The sequence below is a fragment of the Bubalus kerabau genome, chromosome 11 (assembly GCF_029407905.1).
Source record: "Bubalus kerabau isolate K-KA32 ecotype Philippines breed swamp buffalo chromosome 11, PCC_UOA_SB_1v2, whole genome shotgun sequence".
In the NCBI taxonomy this organism is placed as follows: Eukaryota; Metazoa; Chordata; class Mammalia; order Artiodactyla; family Bovidae; genus Bubalus; species Bubalus kerabau.
In genome coordinates, this window is record NC_073634.1 from 98195235 (window position 1) to 98212606 (window position 17372).

General features: G+C 54.8%; 1 protein-coding gene across 3 annotated transcripts in view; it reads left to right on the plus strand.

The window, feature by feature from the left end:
- The window catches only part of NEK6 (NIMA related kinase 6), an 86518-nt gene that overhangs the window by 63091 nt on the left and 6055 nt on the right, over window positions 1-17372 (plus strand). For 2 of the 3 annotated variants that reach the window (XM_055541102.1, XM_055541103.1), the window contains one exon: window positions 10697-10791. In XM_055541102.1, the coding sequence (XP_055397077.1) occupies window positions 10697-10791 (95 nt within the window). Of the gene's footprint in view, window positions 1-10696; window positions 10792-11598; window positions 13719-17372 lie in introns of those variants that run through there. The other variant, XM_055541104.1, reaches the window with a different exon arrangement.

The window sequence follows — 17372 nt, forward strand, 5'->3', positions numbered from 1 at the left end:
CACCGTGACTCTTCTGTTAGGTCAGAACAAAAGGATGTTCAAGGACCTGCCAACACGTGAGATCGTGACACTTCATTCATTCATGTACATTCAGCCCGTTCCTCCTGCTGGGGATGTTTGGGCTGTTTACAGCTTCTGGCGTTTAAACCGGCAGCTTCAAAGCTGCAGGAGCCAGTGCTTTCATGGTGGAGGTGACTTTGTAGCTGAAGTGTGGGGAGTGACTAGGAGCTGGTGAGGTATGGAGGAAAGGATGGCATGGGGAGGGTTGAGGGCCCGTGGGTGGCAAGGAAGGCAGGTGGGGCCTCGAAGGTTGAGCTTAGTGGGAACACCATCCCAGGAGTGCGGGGGCACTGAGGGCCAGACGCCGGAGGACACTTGGAGGTCACATGTGTGTTTCGGGTCATGTTAAGCACTGTACAGCTTCAGAATCCAGATATGTGAGTGAGTGAGTGAAGTCGCTCAGTCGTGTCTGACTCTTGGCGACCCATGGACTGTAGCCTACCAGGCTCCTCTGTCCATGGGATTTTCCAGGCAAGCGTACTGGAGTGGGTTCCCATTTCCTTCTCCAGATATGTGAGCAAATGCGAAACTTGGACCGCTGGAGAATTTTACACTTGATTAGAAACCAGCGAAGTCCCCAGTGTGTGTGGAACACAGAAGTAGGGTCCCCTGGGTGCTGTGACCAGGGCTGCATGGGAACATTTCAGGCCAGGGCAGGGTGCAGGGGCATTTCCCCGACCCCCAGCAGTTCCTGGCTGTTTGCCATGGCGTCTGCAGGGGACAGTGCCTGAGACTCATCTCCCCCATTCGGTGCTGCATCCACAGGAGGGAGCTGGTCCTGTGCACACCGAGCTCGAACACCGCTCTGTTGTCCACTCGCATCCCCCGCACTCTGTGGCCCAGCCAGTGCATCTCTGGTCTTCCTGTGCGCTACACTCCTGAGAGCCTGCGGCGTGCCAAGAGACACACAGCAGCCTTCTGGAAGACACGCTTTCCTGGTGGAAACTGTCACTGTTCATACAGGTCCTGATGGCTTGAGGCTCTCAGGGTATAGCACACAGTCTGGAGAAACAGGCTAACTCAGAGATCAACAGCTCCCAGCTGGGAACCGGAGAGACTGTGAGTGTGTGTGACTGTGTAAATGCGTGTGTGTATGTGGTTGTTTTGAAATCATCACCCCTATCTGACCTCAGAGGACCTCTGGCCCGGCCTCCTTAGCAGCTGGTGTGCTGTGGCTCTTCTGTTAGGTCAGAACGAAAGGATGTTTAAGGACCCGCCAACCCTTGAGTTGGCGATGCTTCGGTCATGCCTCAAGCAGATGTCAGGGTCCATAGGCTCCTTCCTCTGCGCTGATGAGGAATCTGAGACCCAGGGAGCTTGAGGGACTCTTCTGAGTTCTGTGATGGCAGAGCCGGGCAGTGATGCGGCCCTCCCGGTGCAGCACCCGGTTCTTCCAGGAGCCCAGGGTTGGGGGTCCTGGAAGGATCTGCCTCTGGAGCTCAGCCACTGGCTCCTGTACCTGGGAGGAAGCCGTCTCTTTCTCGCTTCCCCATATCCTTCTCTTTGGGAAAATCATTGTGTCTTGTCAGTTTGGGACTGTTTACCTCTCTGGTGCAAGGGCTTCAGAAAGGCCAGAAATTCAAGGGAAACCGTCAAAGAGCAGAGTTAAAGCCACTGCCTCCCGTCCCCTGTCAGTCAGGTCCCAACCCTCCTCTGTCCCGCCGGGGAAAAGACTGTGGCACAAGTCAGAGCTGGTAAAGATCACATCGTGAGGAGCGGGCAGAAATGCGGGCTCGTCCAACAGTGTGAGTTTATCGACTTGGACTGGTGCACTTATTATATTAATGAGAAGGAATTGGAACTTGGGAAAAGGCTGCCCGGGTAAGCCAGGCTCTTCCCACAGCCTCTGAGTGGCTGTCGGGCCTCATGGTAGGTGGAAGGAGCCCTCCTGGGGCCGTGTGCCCATCGAGCTGAGAGGCCTGCACGGGCTCAGCAAGGCCCTGCGGCCAGAACTGGGGGCCAGGCCCCACGAAGGCGACAGTGCCAAGCCAGAGCCCAGGCTTGAAGTCTCGGAGACCAGGAGAAAAGACCCCCTTCCGTAGCGAGGTTCCACACACAGCTGTCTCATACACACATTCGGTGGGGCAGCAGGCTGCACTAACTGCAGGTGCCTCGTGACTCAGGAAGGACTTGGGGGGCAGAGCCTCCCGCACACCCCATGCGTGGGTATGAATTATGCATCCATTGCCTCTCTGCGCACCTACTATGTGGGGGATGTTCCAAGGCAGCCACGTTGCCCCAGCAACCACCTGGTCTCCAGAGGCTGCTGACCCAGGGTAGGGCTTATGCAAATCCCATCTCCTCCTGCTGCCTCCTCCCCCAGCCCCCTCCCCGCCTCCATATTTGCTAACACGAGGCTGGCATGAAAGGGCATTAGTCATGCCATGGCTGGGCTGACAGGTGCGGTACCCAGCGGTGGCAGAGCGGCTGCCTCGGTGTCAGGAATAGGAGCCGTAATTAGAGCGCGGAACAGAATGAGCGTCAGACGAATTACCAGGCAGCAGATCATATTTGTCAGGAAGGATTGCATACATAAAAATTAAGTGACAGTACACGCCGGCATAATGAAAGAAAAATGAAAGATTTGCCTACACACAGCTCACAAGCTACAAGCAAGTGTCTCGCTCCGAGCAACGGCAGCAGCTGCAAGACAAATTGTGGGGCTGGGAGAGCAGGCCCTGCCCGCTCTGCCGTGAGACCCGACGGCCTCGGGCTGGGATCGGGGTGGGAGGAGAGGCAGGCTCACATTCAGGCCATTACCGCTCCCCACCCTTCCTTTCGGGGGGCTGGAGAAGACAGGTCCGGTTGGGGGCGACCCTTGTCAGGTACCCACAGTCAGGCCGTTTTCCATGTCACCAACCCCTGGGCCTGGCTGTGGGGCATACATAAATCCTTCCTTCTCCTTTCCCCAGGCCGAGTGCCCTGGTCCTGGGCTGGGTGCGGGATGGGAGGTTATGGGAACATGAGGTGATACAGCCTTCCCTGCCCTCAGGGGGTTCCCAGACAGACCCAGGGTGGCACTGTGTGTGGGGGGCAAGCAGAATGGTATGCGGCAGGCCCACTGTGTGAAGGCACAGTGCTGGCTGGCTGATTCAGCTGTGCCTGAGGAGCAAGGGTCCACTGGGACCTGGAGCTGCCTTGGCCCGTCCCAGGGGCTTTATTTTCGTCTTCTGAAGTCACTAAACTGACCAAGGAGGTGTGTTAACAAAGAAGACATGGTTTAAAAGATGTTTGAAAAACATGTTGCATCTTAAAAATGTGGACCGGTGAGGCTTAAAATCTTTTGACAGATGAGGAAACGGGGGCACAGAGCAGCACTGCCATATCCCTGTGGTCCCCAGGCAAGCAGGGGCTGGAGAGGCCTTTTGGGGCTGGAAAATGTGTTTAGCATCTTCACCATCAGCCAAAGCATCTTCATGTCCGAGGTGGTACCTTGCTTAATGCTCCAGCCGCCCAGGGAGGTGGGAATCCTCAGAACTCGTTAATAGGGGAGGAAGTACAGGTGCAGTGAGGCGAGCACCTTCGCCTTACCAGGTGGCGCTCCAAGCAGAGCCACGTGGCAGGTGGGGGCGTGGCCACGTGGTGGGTGGGGTGGTGCCACGTGGCAAGCGGGGGCAAGGCCACGTGGCAGGTGAGGTGCGGCCACGGCTTCCTGTGCCATCTTGGGGTGAGCCCCTGATACCTGGGAATGTGAGGTGCTGCGTAGCCTGGCAGAGTTGTGCTCCGTGACTCTTAGATCTGTTAGTGATCCTCCATGGGGGAACTACCAGTAGGCAGATATTTATAGGGATGTAAACAATCTGGAATCAAGTCGACGCTGGTAGAAGTACAGTGTTTCATCAACATGGCTGCTTCTCGGGAGGGCTGTGTGGCCTGACCTCGGGTCGGCTGGTAACTTAGGAGGACTTGGTGACAAACGGTGGCACGCGGACAGGGTGTTTGTGTGTTGTGGTCCCAGTGTTGGGCGGAGCAGGGAGAGTCTGGAGAGGGCCCGGAAGCTGAGGACCTGGCTTTTCTCTCTTGGGGGATGAGAAGCCCTCGGCCTGAGACAGAGACATGGCACCTGCCTTGGGGTGCAGGATGTGGGGCGGGGGCGGTGAGAATGGGCAGGACAGTGGGGCAGGGGGGCTAAGCCAAACCGTTGTCCAGGTGAGGTGCAGCAGCTAGGACAGGGGGCCGGGGAGGAGGGGAGCCCCCTCAGGAAGTGAGGCCTGATGTTGTCGGGGGCAGGGAGGGAGTTTCATGGGTTGGGGCCTCCTGCAGCACAGAGGAGTCTGGTCCTCACCGGCTCCCCTGCCCTCTTGGGCACCCCCAGCCCTCCTTTCCTCAGACCAACCCCCTCCATTGCCCAGCCCCTGGGGTCTGTGGGGAGCAGAGCCTTCCCAGAGCTGTTGCTTCCTCCTGTCCGTGTGCCAGGAGTTCAGACTATCCCCATTTTTCTGAGACAGATACCAGGGCTCCAGAATGTGGCAGGGAGGACCCCCACGGACCACTGAGTTCACCCCGTGTTCCACTGGAGGCAGAGAGAGAGGGTCCGGTTCTCTGCTGCAACGGGTCCAGGCCTGGCTGGGGTGCCGCTCTGGGGGTGCGTGTCAGCACCCCCACCCCCTTTCCCTGCCGTTTTCAAAACCACCATCCGGGGAAGAAGTGCAGCCCACAGATGCCAGCCTCCCCTTCATGTGATATCTTTGCCTTTTTCATATCTAATGAACATGTTTCAAACACCATGAGCATTTCAAAACATGGCAAAGTTTGTTTTGACAGGAGTGGCGCATCTCGGGAAGCGGGGCCCTTTAATCAGCCTCCGCTTTGAGGTCCTGCGTTCTCCTCTGATATCTGCCGGGTTTGAAATCTGGGAGTTCTAGGGGAAGACGCGGGGAAGGTCAGGGTTTGTTGGGCTCCTCTTTCATATGCAGAGCTCCGTCCCTGGAGGGGAGGGTGGGGGCAGGGCTGGGGGCTGCGGGGCTGATGGGGAGATTGCTGGCAGGGGATTTGAGACCCTGGCTGTGCGCTTTCATCTGAGCGTCTCTGCGAAGGCTTTGTCGCTGCTCTGCCGCTGGAAGTGCCCACGGAGGTCCCCGCCTGGCGTTTAGGGCCACTGTCTGCGGAGGCTCCTCCCCCTGCCAGCTTCTCCCTCTCTCCCCCAGAACCGCTGGGGGTCGGGGTCACTTCTCCAGGGCCTGCTGCAAGCTTGGAACTTCTTTGAAGTCTCTCATTTTATCTTTAATGTTATCTTTCATAATGTCTGGGCACTTACTGTGGGCATAAAAGTAGAGTTTTACAGACTTCATTCCCTGCAAAAGCTGACACAACAGGAAGAGGTGCTGTTTTCAGCCCCTGCAGCTTTGTAGTTTGAAGAGCCCTCCAGTGAGGCAGAGCACCCCAACTGTAAGATGCAGAGGCCCCACCCCTGGATCAGGGAAGAGGCCACACTTCCCTCGGTTAGCACTTGGTGGATTCATGGCTCCACAACGTTTCTGAGCAGCTGAAAGGAGGGCCAGTGTGGGATGCTGCAGAGCTCCTCTCAGTTGTATGATATGCTCCAGGAGGTTGTGGGAGATGCAGGGGCCAGCGGTCCAGATTTTTAACAACCTCTTTCAGGTGATCTGGTTACAGCCATTGGTCAATCGACTCTTTCCTTGTTCTGCTGCCTCCTCCTGGACACTTGCTGGGACAGGCAACTCACTACCTACTGATAGACCCACACCTGGGAGGGTCCAGCAGAGCGTCAGGGCTCAGTTAACATTGGATGCTGATGGATGGATGGATGGATGGACAGACAGATGAATGGATGGAGTATGTAGCCCTGGCATTTTAGAAGAAAGTACAAATCTCATTAGGATATATTTGCCTTTTCCCCCTCATATCCGGTGGAAACGAGTAAAAGCTGAAGGAGCAATAAAAAGGTAGGTTGAGAGGAGAGGGGAAGGTGATGCCCCCAGCTTTCTCTCCCTGGTGCCTCCAGGCTTTCATCCCAAGCAGGGCCGAGGCAGGCATCTGGAACCTCAGCAGAGGGACAGGGACATAAAGGAAAGGCCCCGATCCACTGAGCAGCTGGCCCTCCCTAGCCAGGGGAGGGGGCACTTTAACTGACATTCAGAAGCCCACCCAGGAACGGAGGCACAGCTGAACTGGAGGGCAGGCGGGGGTGGCCAGCAGGGGAACTCGAGCAGGGGGACCTGGCAGATGGGCCTGGCAAGGCAGCCCCCCAGGCCAAAGCCTGATCACTCAGCAGGTCTTCTCTCCCCCAGGTCCCTCCTGTGGGGACCCAGGAGGATCGAGAATAAGCAAAGGGTGAGACAGGGTGGGAAGAGGTGTCAGGGCCAGCCGACACTTCTGGCTAGGGAGTGGGGTGGGGGGTGGTTGGCCAGGGGTCTTGGTGCAGTGCAGCCAGACAGTGGACCTGCTGTCCCTCCCTGAGGACAGGGCCTGTGACCTGCGCCATCTCTGTGTGCACCCCGTCAGCCCTGTATGGTGGTTCTGTGTGGGAGACAGTCCTCACCTGGTAAGCATGTCCACCCACCCCGAGTGCTGGATCGCTTGCCATTTGGTCTGAGGTTCCCACTGTTATGTGAGAACTGTTTGGATTTCATCCTGTGGTTTGGATATGACAAGTCATCCATTTCACACTTGCCCATTCATTTTCATTTTGCTCCCTTGTGACCAAAATATACAAGGGGTTGCTACTAGAAGTGCACTTTGCTTATAGAATCCCACATGGGTTCATTTGCTAACTGACAGCTCTTTCTGCTAAGTAGCAATTAGCCCCCTGATTTCAGCCATAAAGTATGCATATAGGATGACACAGTTCTTAAAACTATTTAAGTGATGTCTGCTGTCCTGGTTTAAAGATTACTGCCATCAAACAGTGCTTGGTAACCCAGTAAAGCAATAATCAGCTAGTCCCTCTTGGACAGACATAAGTAAATAGTGCATTAGGCTGCGTTTAAAAGTGTTTATGCTGATACATACGATCTGATGCCATGCAGATGGATTCATTGACTTGGTGACTAGATGCTTAGAGGGCACCCGCTGTGGCCTGGTCCCGGGGAGGGCACTGGGACGCTTTGGTAACAAGATCCTGCTCCCAGGGTGCTCAGGCCGGGAGCAGGAGTTTCCAACACTGTTCATGGCCTCTACAAGATGGGCACGACAGAATTTCTCACCCATCTCCAAAGAGAGGGGAAAAGCAAGAAGATGATAAGTTTCAAACAGCTAAACTTTCTCAGTGTAAGACACTGTCCTTGATCTTATTGTTTCAGTGTTAAACTGAGAAGTAGTGACATGAAGTGGTAGTTGGGATTTTGTATTTCAGATCAGATCAGTTGCTCAGTCGTGTCCGACTCTTTGCGACCCCATGAATCACAGCACGCCAGGCCTCCCTGTCCATCACCAACTCCCGGAGTTCACTGAGACTCACGTCCATCGAGTCAGTGATGCCATCCAGCCATCTCATCCTCTGTCGTCCCCTTCTCCTCCTGCCCCCAATCCCTCCCAGCATCAGGGTCTTTTCCAATGAATCAACTCTTTGCATGAGGTGGCCAAAGTACTGGAGTTTCAGCTTTAGCATCATTCCTTCCAAAGAAATCCCAGGGCTCATCTCCTTCAGAATGGACTGGTTGGATCTCCTTGCAGTCCAAGGGACTCTCAAGAGTCTTCTCCAACACCACAGTTCAAAAGCATCAATTCTTCGGCATTCAGCCTTCTTCACAGTCCAACTCTCACATCCATACATGACCACAGGAAAAACCATAGCCTTGACTAGACGAACCTTTGTTGGCAAAGTAATGTCTCTGCTTTTGAATCTAGGTTGGTCATAACTTTCCTTCCAAGGAGTAAGCATCTTTTAATTTCATGGCTGCAGTCACCATCTGCAGTGATTTTGGAGCCCAAAAAAATCAAGTCTGACACTGTTTCCACTGTTTCCCCATCTATTTCCCATGAAGTGGTGGGACCGGATGCCATGATCTTCGTTTTCTGAATGTTGAGCTTTAAGCCAACTTTTTTACTCTCCACTTTCACTTTCATCAAGAGGCTTTTGAGTTCCTCTTCACTTTCTGCCAAAAGGGTGGTGTCATCTGCATATCTGAGGTTGCTGATATTTCTCCTGGCAATCTTGATTCCAGCTTGTGTTTCTTCCAGTCCAGCGTTTCTCATGATGTACTCTGCATATAAGTTAAATAAACAGGGTGACAATATACAGCCTTGACGAACTCCTTTTCCTATTTGGAACCAGTCTGTTGTCCCATGTCCAGTTCTAACTGTTGCTTCCTGACCTGCATACAAATTTCTCAAGAGGCAGATCAGGTGGTCTGGTATTCCCATCTCTTTCAGAATTTTCCACAGTTTCTTGTGATCCACACAGTCAAAGGCTTTGGCATAGTCAATAAAGCAGAAATAGATGTTTTTCTGGAACTCTCTTGCTTTTTCTGTGATCCAGCGGATGTTGGCAATTTGATCTCTGGTTCCTCTGCCTTTTCTAAAACCAGCTTGAACATCAGGAAGTTCACGGTTCACATATTGCTGAAGCCTGGCTTGGAGAATTCTGAGCATTACTTTACTAGCGTGTGAGATGAGTGCAATTGTGCGGTAGTTTGAGCATTCTTTGGCATTGCCTTTCTTTGGGATTGGAATGAAAACTTAAACACCTTTATTGGTAAAAATAAGTTGCCTTGAAACGCCTCTGGCCCATGACAGCCTGAAGTCTAGGCCCCTGCCTTGGGGCAGCCATCACTTTCCCAGTCCAGCTCATCAACAGGCCTTTTCTCCCCCTAGGGTCCCCTGTGTTCCCACATCCCTCCTTCCTAGGGTCATCAGTCCACATCTCAGTCTCAGCCTCTGCCACACTGGACTGTGGCTGCCTTCATAGACTCTGACCAGAACAGCCCCAGCCACCGTCAGATTCGTATGGCCAGTATAAATTTCCTCTGTGTAACAGTCTTTAAAATCTGGCCTCCTGAACAGCTGTCCTTCAGATGGACTGATGTAAGAATTTCAGATTCTTACATAAATCTGTGGTTGCAAATCCAGGTTCCTACGCCCCCTGCTCAGCCCTGCCAAATCAGCTGCTCTGCTGCAACTTGCATGCCTCTGGTGATGAGGAGCTCACTACCCACCAGGAACTCCTTCCATGCTTGCCCAGCTCGTCTTTAAATGTGCTGCCTCTGCTTTTTAACTGAGACATGATATGCACACAGCAAAGCTCTCAAGCCCTTTCCTGAACATTACCCCCATAAAGTAATTTTTCCTGTTTTGGATAAAAATGAAATCAAATAGTGGTATTCTTTTGTTCCTGGCTTCTTTCCCTCAACATTGTGTCTGTGAAAACGGTCTCTTTTGTGGTACGTACCTGAGATTTGCTCTTGTTCATTGCTGTTTAGCATTCCCTTGTGTGAATAGACCACATTATCAATCTATCCTTTCTACTGTTGATTACCACTTGTTTCCAGTATGGGGCTATTACAAATAAAGCCATTCTGCGAATTCTTGATCATGTCTCTTGATGGACAGAGTACTCTTCTCTCGGGCACATACCTAGGAGAAGAGTTGCTGGATTTTAATGCTGGCAGTGTGCAACTGAGGTACAGTAGACACTGCCACACGGTGTCCCAGGGTGAGTGTGTCTTTTTATGGCCCCGTCAGCAATGCGTGAGGGTTCCGGTTTCTCTGCACACCACCACCTTAGTTAGCTAAGGCTTTTAGCTTAAACCATTCAGGTGGGTAGGTGGTACCTCATTGTACTTTTAATTTGCATTGCCCTAATCAGTAATGAGAAATATAGCTTCATTTCACATGCTTATTGGTGACTTGGATAGTCTCCTCTTGAAATGACTCTTCAAATACTTTGCTAATTTGAGGGAGGGTGGATGTTTGTCTTTTATATGTTGATTTATAGAAGTTTAAAAATATATTCTGTCTATGAGATCATCTTTGGGACAATTTTCTTCCTGTCTGTGGCTTGCCTTTTAACTCTCAGTGGTCTTTCATGAACTGAAGTTCCTAATTTTAATGAAGTCCAGTTAATCAGTCTTTAATGGTTAGTATCTTTTCTGTCCTGGTTAGGAAATCTCAGGCAGGACATGTTGATTGGTGCTAGTAGCCAAGGTGGTGGCCAAGAGTTCAGTTTCTGGAGCCTGAAGATCTGGGTTTGAACCTCAGTCCTGTCATTTTTCTGAGCCTCAGTTTCTCCATCTGTTAAATGGGCTCCCATGCCATGGTTGGTCAGCAGTCACCATGGTGGCTTTCACTGCTGAGAACCTTATCTGAACTCTTTTGGGATTTAAACAGTCACTTTTAGAGGATACTTGGTCAATTGCTTCCCAGAGCCTGGCCTCTGTGTCCCCCTACCCTGGGCAATTAGAAAGAACAGCAGTCCTCTGCCACCCAACCCCAAGATGGATTCTCAGGTCTGGGTGGGTCCCTGTTTCCAGGAACTTTTAGGGCCCCACGAGCATGGAGCCCTGCAGTCTGACCCAGCCCTCTCACTTGTCAGAGGAGGGGCCAGGAAGAGAGGGCAAGGGGGCTGCCCAGGATCCCAGTGAGGCTGAGGTCAGGCCCCTCCCCCCCCCCCCCCCCCCCCCCCGCCTCCCCGCTGCTCAGAGCATGAGCACCTGCCTGTCCCTTTGCTGTGTTTCAGTGGGGACGCCGTACTACATGTCACCAGAGAGGATCCATGAGAACGGCTATAACTTCAAGTCTGACATCTGGTCTCTGGGCTGTTTGCTGTACGAGGTGAGTGTACGGCCCGCGGCCCAGCGGCATTTAGAAGGGTGAGCATGATGGGCACCCAGCTGGGGCAGGGCTCACCTCACCAGCTCGGTGGAAATCCGGGATTCATGTCTCCCTGTGGCATTGGTACCATCTGGATCTGGTCCTTCACCAGTCCGCTCTGCCCAACGTCAGCCTGATTAGCACTGTCGGGCAGCAAGGGGTTAGAGGGATGGCCAGTGGCAGGCTGGGTGCCATCTCGCCCCTGGGCTGCTCAGATCTGGGGAAGGAGACAGACTGGAACCAGACAGAGTGTCCAGTGTCTGCTTGTTGATGGAAGGAGCACAGGCAGGGGGATCTGGTTGCCCCGGTTTCCCTGGTAACCAGGGTGATTCTGTTCAGTCTGTCCTTTACCCGTGGACCAGACCTCACGCAGGGCCCCTGTCAGCTCGGGCCCATGCCTCTGAAATGCTCCCCACCAAGGGGTGGCCACGATCTTCTAGGTTCAGACCGTGGGTAACCCTAGAGACCACCAGCCTCTCTCCTGAGCTGTGAGACGGAGCCACCAGATGGCCATTTCCAGATCTGGTGGCCAACCTGGATGGAGGGACAGGAATGTTTGAGTCTTATTAGGCTCAGACATGAGACAACATGAACTTTTGCAGCTGCTGGAGGAGGCGGAGTACTTTAGTATCTCCAAGTTGGCAGTCACACGTCCTGCTGCCATGGCCCACCCCATGCTGGGCAGGTCTCCTCTCTGTAAAATGGCAGTAGTAGCATCCTGCATTGTCACAGGCCAGGTAAATGAAATAACATTTCATTTTATTTCAGGCTTTGAAGGGCTTTGAAGACCCTCCAGGGCTGAGAGACACCAAACATGCTTTGGGTTTAGAGTTGGAACCTTGATTATTTTTCTGCTTTCGTGGGGTGGATTTGAGCATCCCTGAAATCTGGCTTAGAACCAATACGCTGAAGAATCTCCCACGGCAACGACATGTTGGGGTAGCATCAAGGGGCCACCAGGAGTGTTTTGGAGTTGCAGAGACTTCTTTGTTTCCTTGGGAGTTCTGGCCCTGGGAATTGACCTCGTGGCCTGTGGTTATAGACTTCAGGAGTCAGCTGCCCGCTGCTGAAGCACCAGGACTGGGGTGGCTATGCCATCGGAGTCTCTTGGTGCTGAGATACCTGCTCGCTGCATTACAGATTAAGGCTATGAGATCCAAATGCTGATCCCTTTACAAGGTTTAAACTTCACAGCGTCTTTCTTTTTAAGCCAGTGGCCTGCTGTTAATAGCAGACATTTCATTTTAAAGAGCAGCCTTGTGGTTGAAGATGAGGCCACGTGGAAGTGTGGCCCTGGTGGCGTTTGTGCCTGAGTCCCCTTCTCCTGGAGGTGTGCCATGTGGGTGTCCCACTGAGTCCTCCTGACGGTCTGTGGGTGAGTCAGGCCCTGGTGATCAGAGGTGGGGAGCAGACCGTGTTTCCTGGGCCTCACAGGGGCATCTGTTGTAGGTGGAATTTTTTGTAAGCACCAAACAGGAGTAGCCCATGGAGGTGGTGCCCCCCAGGAGCTGCAGGGCATCAGGGCTCAGGGGCTTCCCCCGCCCCAGGGATGAAGAGAGCTGAGCTAGACTACTTCATGCGTGGGGAGCCGTGGTGGTGATGGGGTGAGAGATGCGGGGCCTGGTGTGGGCCCCGACCTCCGTCTTCGCCGGTGAGGGCCCAGGAGCTGCCGCTGCAGGTGTAACGGGCTCACACCCGGCTCATGAGGTGAGGACGGCACCTGGCTCGGAAGGCCCTGGGCGGTCGGGGGGCAGGTCAAGGAATCGCTCTTCCTGCCCTCCTTGCTGCCCCTGAGCCCCTAAGCCAGTGCATGTGAGCAGCTGGCCATATTTCCCTTTTCGCTTCGGCCAGCGGGGAGCCAAAGTCCAACTGCCACCCATCCCCACGGAGATGTGGCTTTGTCCTCCTGCCCTCATGACACTCACCTAGTCCAGGTGGCGCTCTACTTCTCTGTGCGGTGTTCGGGATTTCTGTAAGTCACTTCCTGCCTCTGAACCATGCGAGTCTCCAGATGGACACAAACAGGCACGCAGGTGGCGGGGATATAACGGCCCTGCTCCTGTCCTCGGGGCTCCCGAGCTGGTGCCAAGCTGTCCACACTGGTGCCCGCTCCCTAGAGGCAGACACTGTCCTCAAGTCCCTGCCATGGGCGCCTGAACACACGTGTAAAGAAGGAGCATCCGTAGTGGCTCCCCAGCCTGGAGGGGCTGGTTTATTTCAGTATTGATTTGCTGGCACTGTGTGGAGCTGTGTGACTCGCAGCCAGGCATGGGAAGTCAATGAAATCAGACGAGTCCTGCGTGCGAGGGGACAGCTGACCTAAACCTAGCGGCTCCGGGTCTCCGACAGAAGAGGACTGGTGTGGTTGACGTGCTGGCCCCTCTGAGGGCAGAAGGCATTGGGGGCTCTTCCCCAGGCTACCACCCCCAAGCCCTGTGGGAAAACAGAACTGGATGTTTTCCCAGCAGACAGGGAGGGAGACGCACCTGAGCCCAGGGCCATGGTAATTGGAAGGAAGCGTCCCACAGACACGGCTGGAACCCCCACTTCACAGCCTGTGGGGCACCCTGAGGGCGCCAGCCTGTAGAGCTGCGACAGGCTCTCCCACCCCCATACCCCCCACCACCCGCAGATCACTTCCAAGGCTTCTGAGCGGACCCAGGGGAGCACCCCTGGGCCAGGGCGGCAGGCGGCAGCACAGAGCCAGAGGAAACCTGCGCACGACAGAGACAGGCTCACCCTTCCCTCTGAGCCCCAGAGTGAACTGGGAGTATCAGGAGTCCCCGTGACAGATTACCAGTTGGCCTGATATAACATAAAATTATTATCTTCCCCTTTGGAAGCCAGAAGTCCACAATCAATTTCCCTGACTCAAGGCAGGAAAAGGAAAAGGCCACCTACATTCCTTGGCTTGTGATCTCTTCATCGTTATCACTTAAGTCAACGGACCTCTTCTGTACTCCAGTCTCTCTGCTCCTTCTTATAAAGATACTGTGTTTACATGTAGTAGGGCCCACCTGGATCATGTAGGACTCTCCCCCTATCTGGGATCCTTAATTTCATAACATCTGCCAAATTTATTTTGCCATATAGGCAACACGTTTGCCGACTCCCGGGATTAGGGTGTGAACATCTCTGGGGACCTTTATTCAGCCCACCACATCACCTTCCACCTGGGCACCCACATGTCCACTGAAAACCTCCTGAGGTCACTTGAAGATGCTGATGTCGCCCCATGGGTAGTGAGGAGCCGCCACAAAGCAAGACACCTGGCCTGCACCCCTCTGGTGGGTGCCAAGTAGGATCTGTCCTGAAGAGGTCAGCATGGGACAAACGGGCCAAACAGCTCAGCAGCTGGGAGCCGCGCTGCCCTGGACACTGGAGTGGATCCCAAGAATGACACCAGGCCAGTCCCAGCTTTGCTGTAAGGGAGGAAGTGGGCTGAGAGGGGTGGAGAGACCTTCCAGGGTCACACAGCAAGAAGTGGCCTACATGGGCAGTGGTACCCGGGCATAGATACCCACCCTTCTGTGAACAAGAGCCGGGGAAGTGGTCCTTGTGGAGCCAGGGCCTCATCCCTTCTCCCCAGCCAGCAGGGGAGGTGTGACAGTGGAGAAAGAGATAGGGGACCTCGGCTCAGAGCCCCTTTTGCGGGGAAGGACTGGTTGTGAGGAGCTCCCAGCAGGGATGCCTGAGCTTGGCCTGTTGGAACGCCTGGTGCTTTGTTTTCATTACCTGGCACGCCCGTGGAGGCGCTCAGCAGGCCGCCTGGGCTCTGCAGAATTTACTTATTTACATGGGAGCTCAGCTCTGAGCGTGGAGCTGAAGGAATCAGCGTCCTCAGTGGGGGGCCTTCTCACAGCAGCCTCAAGGCTGAGACCAGCAGAAAAGTGGGCCGGAGGGGGAGCGAGGGAAGACTAGGGTGGAGCTGTGCCTTGTGTGGAATCCTGCTTTATTCTGGCTTGAGCCAGAGAAGGGTCTGGGGAAGCAGGGCAGCAGACTGCTTGGCAGCTAGCCCCTGGGGTCAGCCTTCACTCCTGGACGAGATTGGGAGAAACTGGTGATGAGACGGATGTCTGAGGCCCTGACAGGGCCAGAGTCAAAGGCCGTTGCTGTCCCCTCGGAGTCAGAGACCACTTCTCCTTCTGACATCTCAAATCACACACCGGTTTCCCTGAGCCCCCCGGCGGGGGCGAGCGCCCGTACTCGCCCATCTCTCTGGCCATGTGTCATCCCAGTGACGCCAGGGAGGAGAAGTTCTGCATCTGAGGAGCAGCGCTGAGCGCTGTAGCGCTGGCAGTCCTAACGAGGCAACCAGTGTCAGCCCCAGACAGCCGTTCCTCCTCTGCTTCGACCAGTCAGAGGTGGGTGGTCGCGTGGTACAAGGAGATCTCGACATCCGGGCTAATCGTTCTAATCCCAGTGTCTCCAGCAAGCCCAGAGGTTCCTTCACAGCGTGACGCTCTGATCCGGGTGGAAGGCCCGTGGCCAGCAGCTGGAGGGGGAGCGGCCTGGGGAGGGGGAGCAGGGGGATGCCGCTTCCACTAGAATCTGCGTGTACGGATGTAGAAGCCACGGTGAGCCGGGGAGGCTGAGAGGGCTCCTCTGGCAGAGCTCACTGCTGACCCTGTTCAGAAAGCGTTTCTGAAACTGGGGAAGGCGCTGGAGGGGATGGAGAGGTTATCTGCAGGGAACGGCATGTACAGGGCTCAGGCCTCGCCATTCTGGGGCCCTTTTGTGCAAATCAGATCAGGCTGGCTGGTTGAAAGGATCACCCAATCCCTGTCCCAGGTCAGACACATGAAAAACCAGAGCCCGTGCTAGTGAGGCCAACATTTAAACATCCTTTCTACTTTGGACAGAAACACTTTCCAGGAAAATCCACCTTAATCCACTTGCCTTGACTTGAAGGGCACCAGATCACCCTGAGTGACCGCCCTGGAGCCTCAGCTGCTCTCTGCCGTGGCAACAGATGTCCCTTTGAAACTGCCCAATTAACCCTTTGCACCTGAGGTTCTCGTTTTAATTATTGGAAATAAATCACCCAAGCGATGCCATTTTGCACGCTAGTTGGAAAAGACAGTTCCCCGTTTCTGCACACCCCTCCTGCTTTGCCAAGTGCCACGGCCACTCCCTGCAGCCTTCCCATGGGAGGTTTCACAGTCCAGGTGGTCCGCAGCCCTCCTTAGAGGGGCCCAAGCCCCTGATCAGGCGGAAGAGAGCGGTAAGGCTCAGCACCCCTCTGAAATCACTCAGCCAGGGCCCTGGGCCCACAGGTGCTTCTCTGGGGAGACTCCTGACCTGGGTCAGAGGAAACCCCAGGTCTCCAGGCCACACCCTCTCTCCAAAGGCCATTTGGAAGCCCAAGGACACTGTGTGGGGTCTGAAGCCCCCTGTGCCTCCTGAAGGAGGCAGGCTATGCTCTCAGGGTCAGCTGACCTATTCAGAGGCTGAACAGAACACGGGGGCAGGCCGGGGAACTAAAGCTTCCGGGCTACCTACCACATTCTGCCCTGAGATGAGGTTCACCGGCCTGCCCTCCAGAGCCTGACGGGGAGCAAGGATTCCTCAGGTGTCCCGGAGACTCTGGCTGCTGCCCACGTACAGAGAGGCCCTGGCACCGGCTCCTCGAGGGGAACCAGGGCCGAACGGCCAGATGGGCACAGGTACCTGACGGTGCTTGAGTAGCAAGAGGAGTTGGGCTGTCAACTGGAAGCAGGAGTGACAGGCGGCACTTTAATCCCATTACGGCTTCATCAGCAGATGGGGCTAGTGGGCACCTCACCGGGCCGCCTAACACAGTCACCCCTCGGTTCCTGTGTCCCCTTTGAAGACACCCCCAAGGGTGCTGAGTGGTGAAGTAGGAAACTCAGCTAGTTCCATGATGGGGCAAGAACCCGCCAGGGCCTCACAGCCCCCAGGAGAGGGCCTGCTTCCAGAGTGGAGCCAGAAGATGACAGCTCGGGTTAGGACCCTCCTATGCTGGCCAAGGCTCACCGCCACCCTGCAGGGGGAACCGTGTCCATCTCAGATGAGGAAATGGGGGGCCGGGCCCACAGTGAGTGTGTGTGGAGCTGGGTGGGATTCAGGAAGCTTCTGTCTGAAATGTCTGTGAAGCCCAGGGTCACCGACCCTGCATTCATGGGCAGCCAAACAGCCCTGCGCCCTCTGCTAATGTCTGGATGTGCAGCTTTCGGGCAGCAGCAGCCACTGCCCAGAACCCTGGGCTTCCACAGCAGCTCTGTGACGGGCTGGAGCACGGCCAGAATGAAAGCCAAAAATGCCTCCCCACCCCCTCCACCCCACACATCAAATGTTAGCCCTTAGATAGGTTCAGTTCAGTCGCTCAGTCGTGTCTGACTCTTTGCGATCCCATGAACCACCACACGCCAGGCCTCCCTCCCAGAGTTTACCCAAACTCATGTCCATTGAGTCGGTGATGCCATTCAACCATCTCATCCTCTGTCGTCCCCTTCTCCTGCCCTCAATCTTTCCCAGCATCAGGGTCTTTTCAAATGAGTCAGCTCTTTGCATCAGGTGGC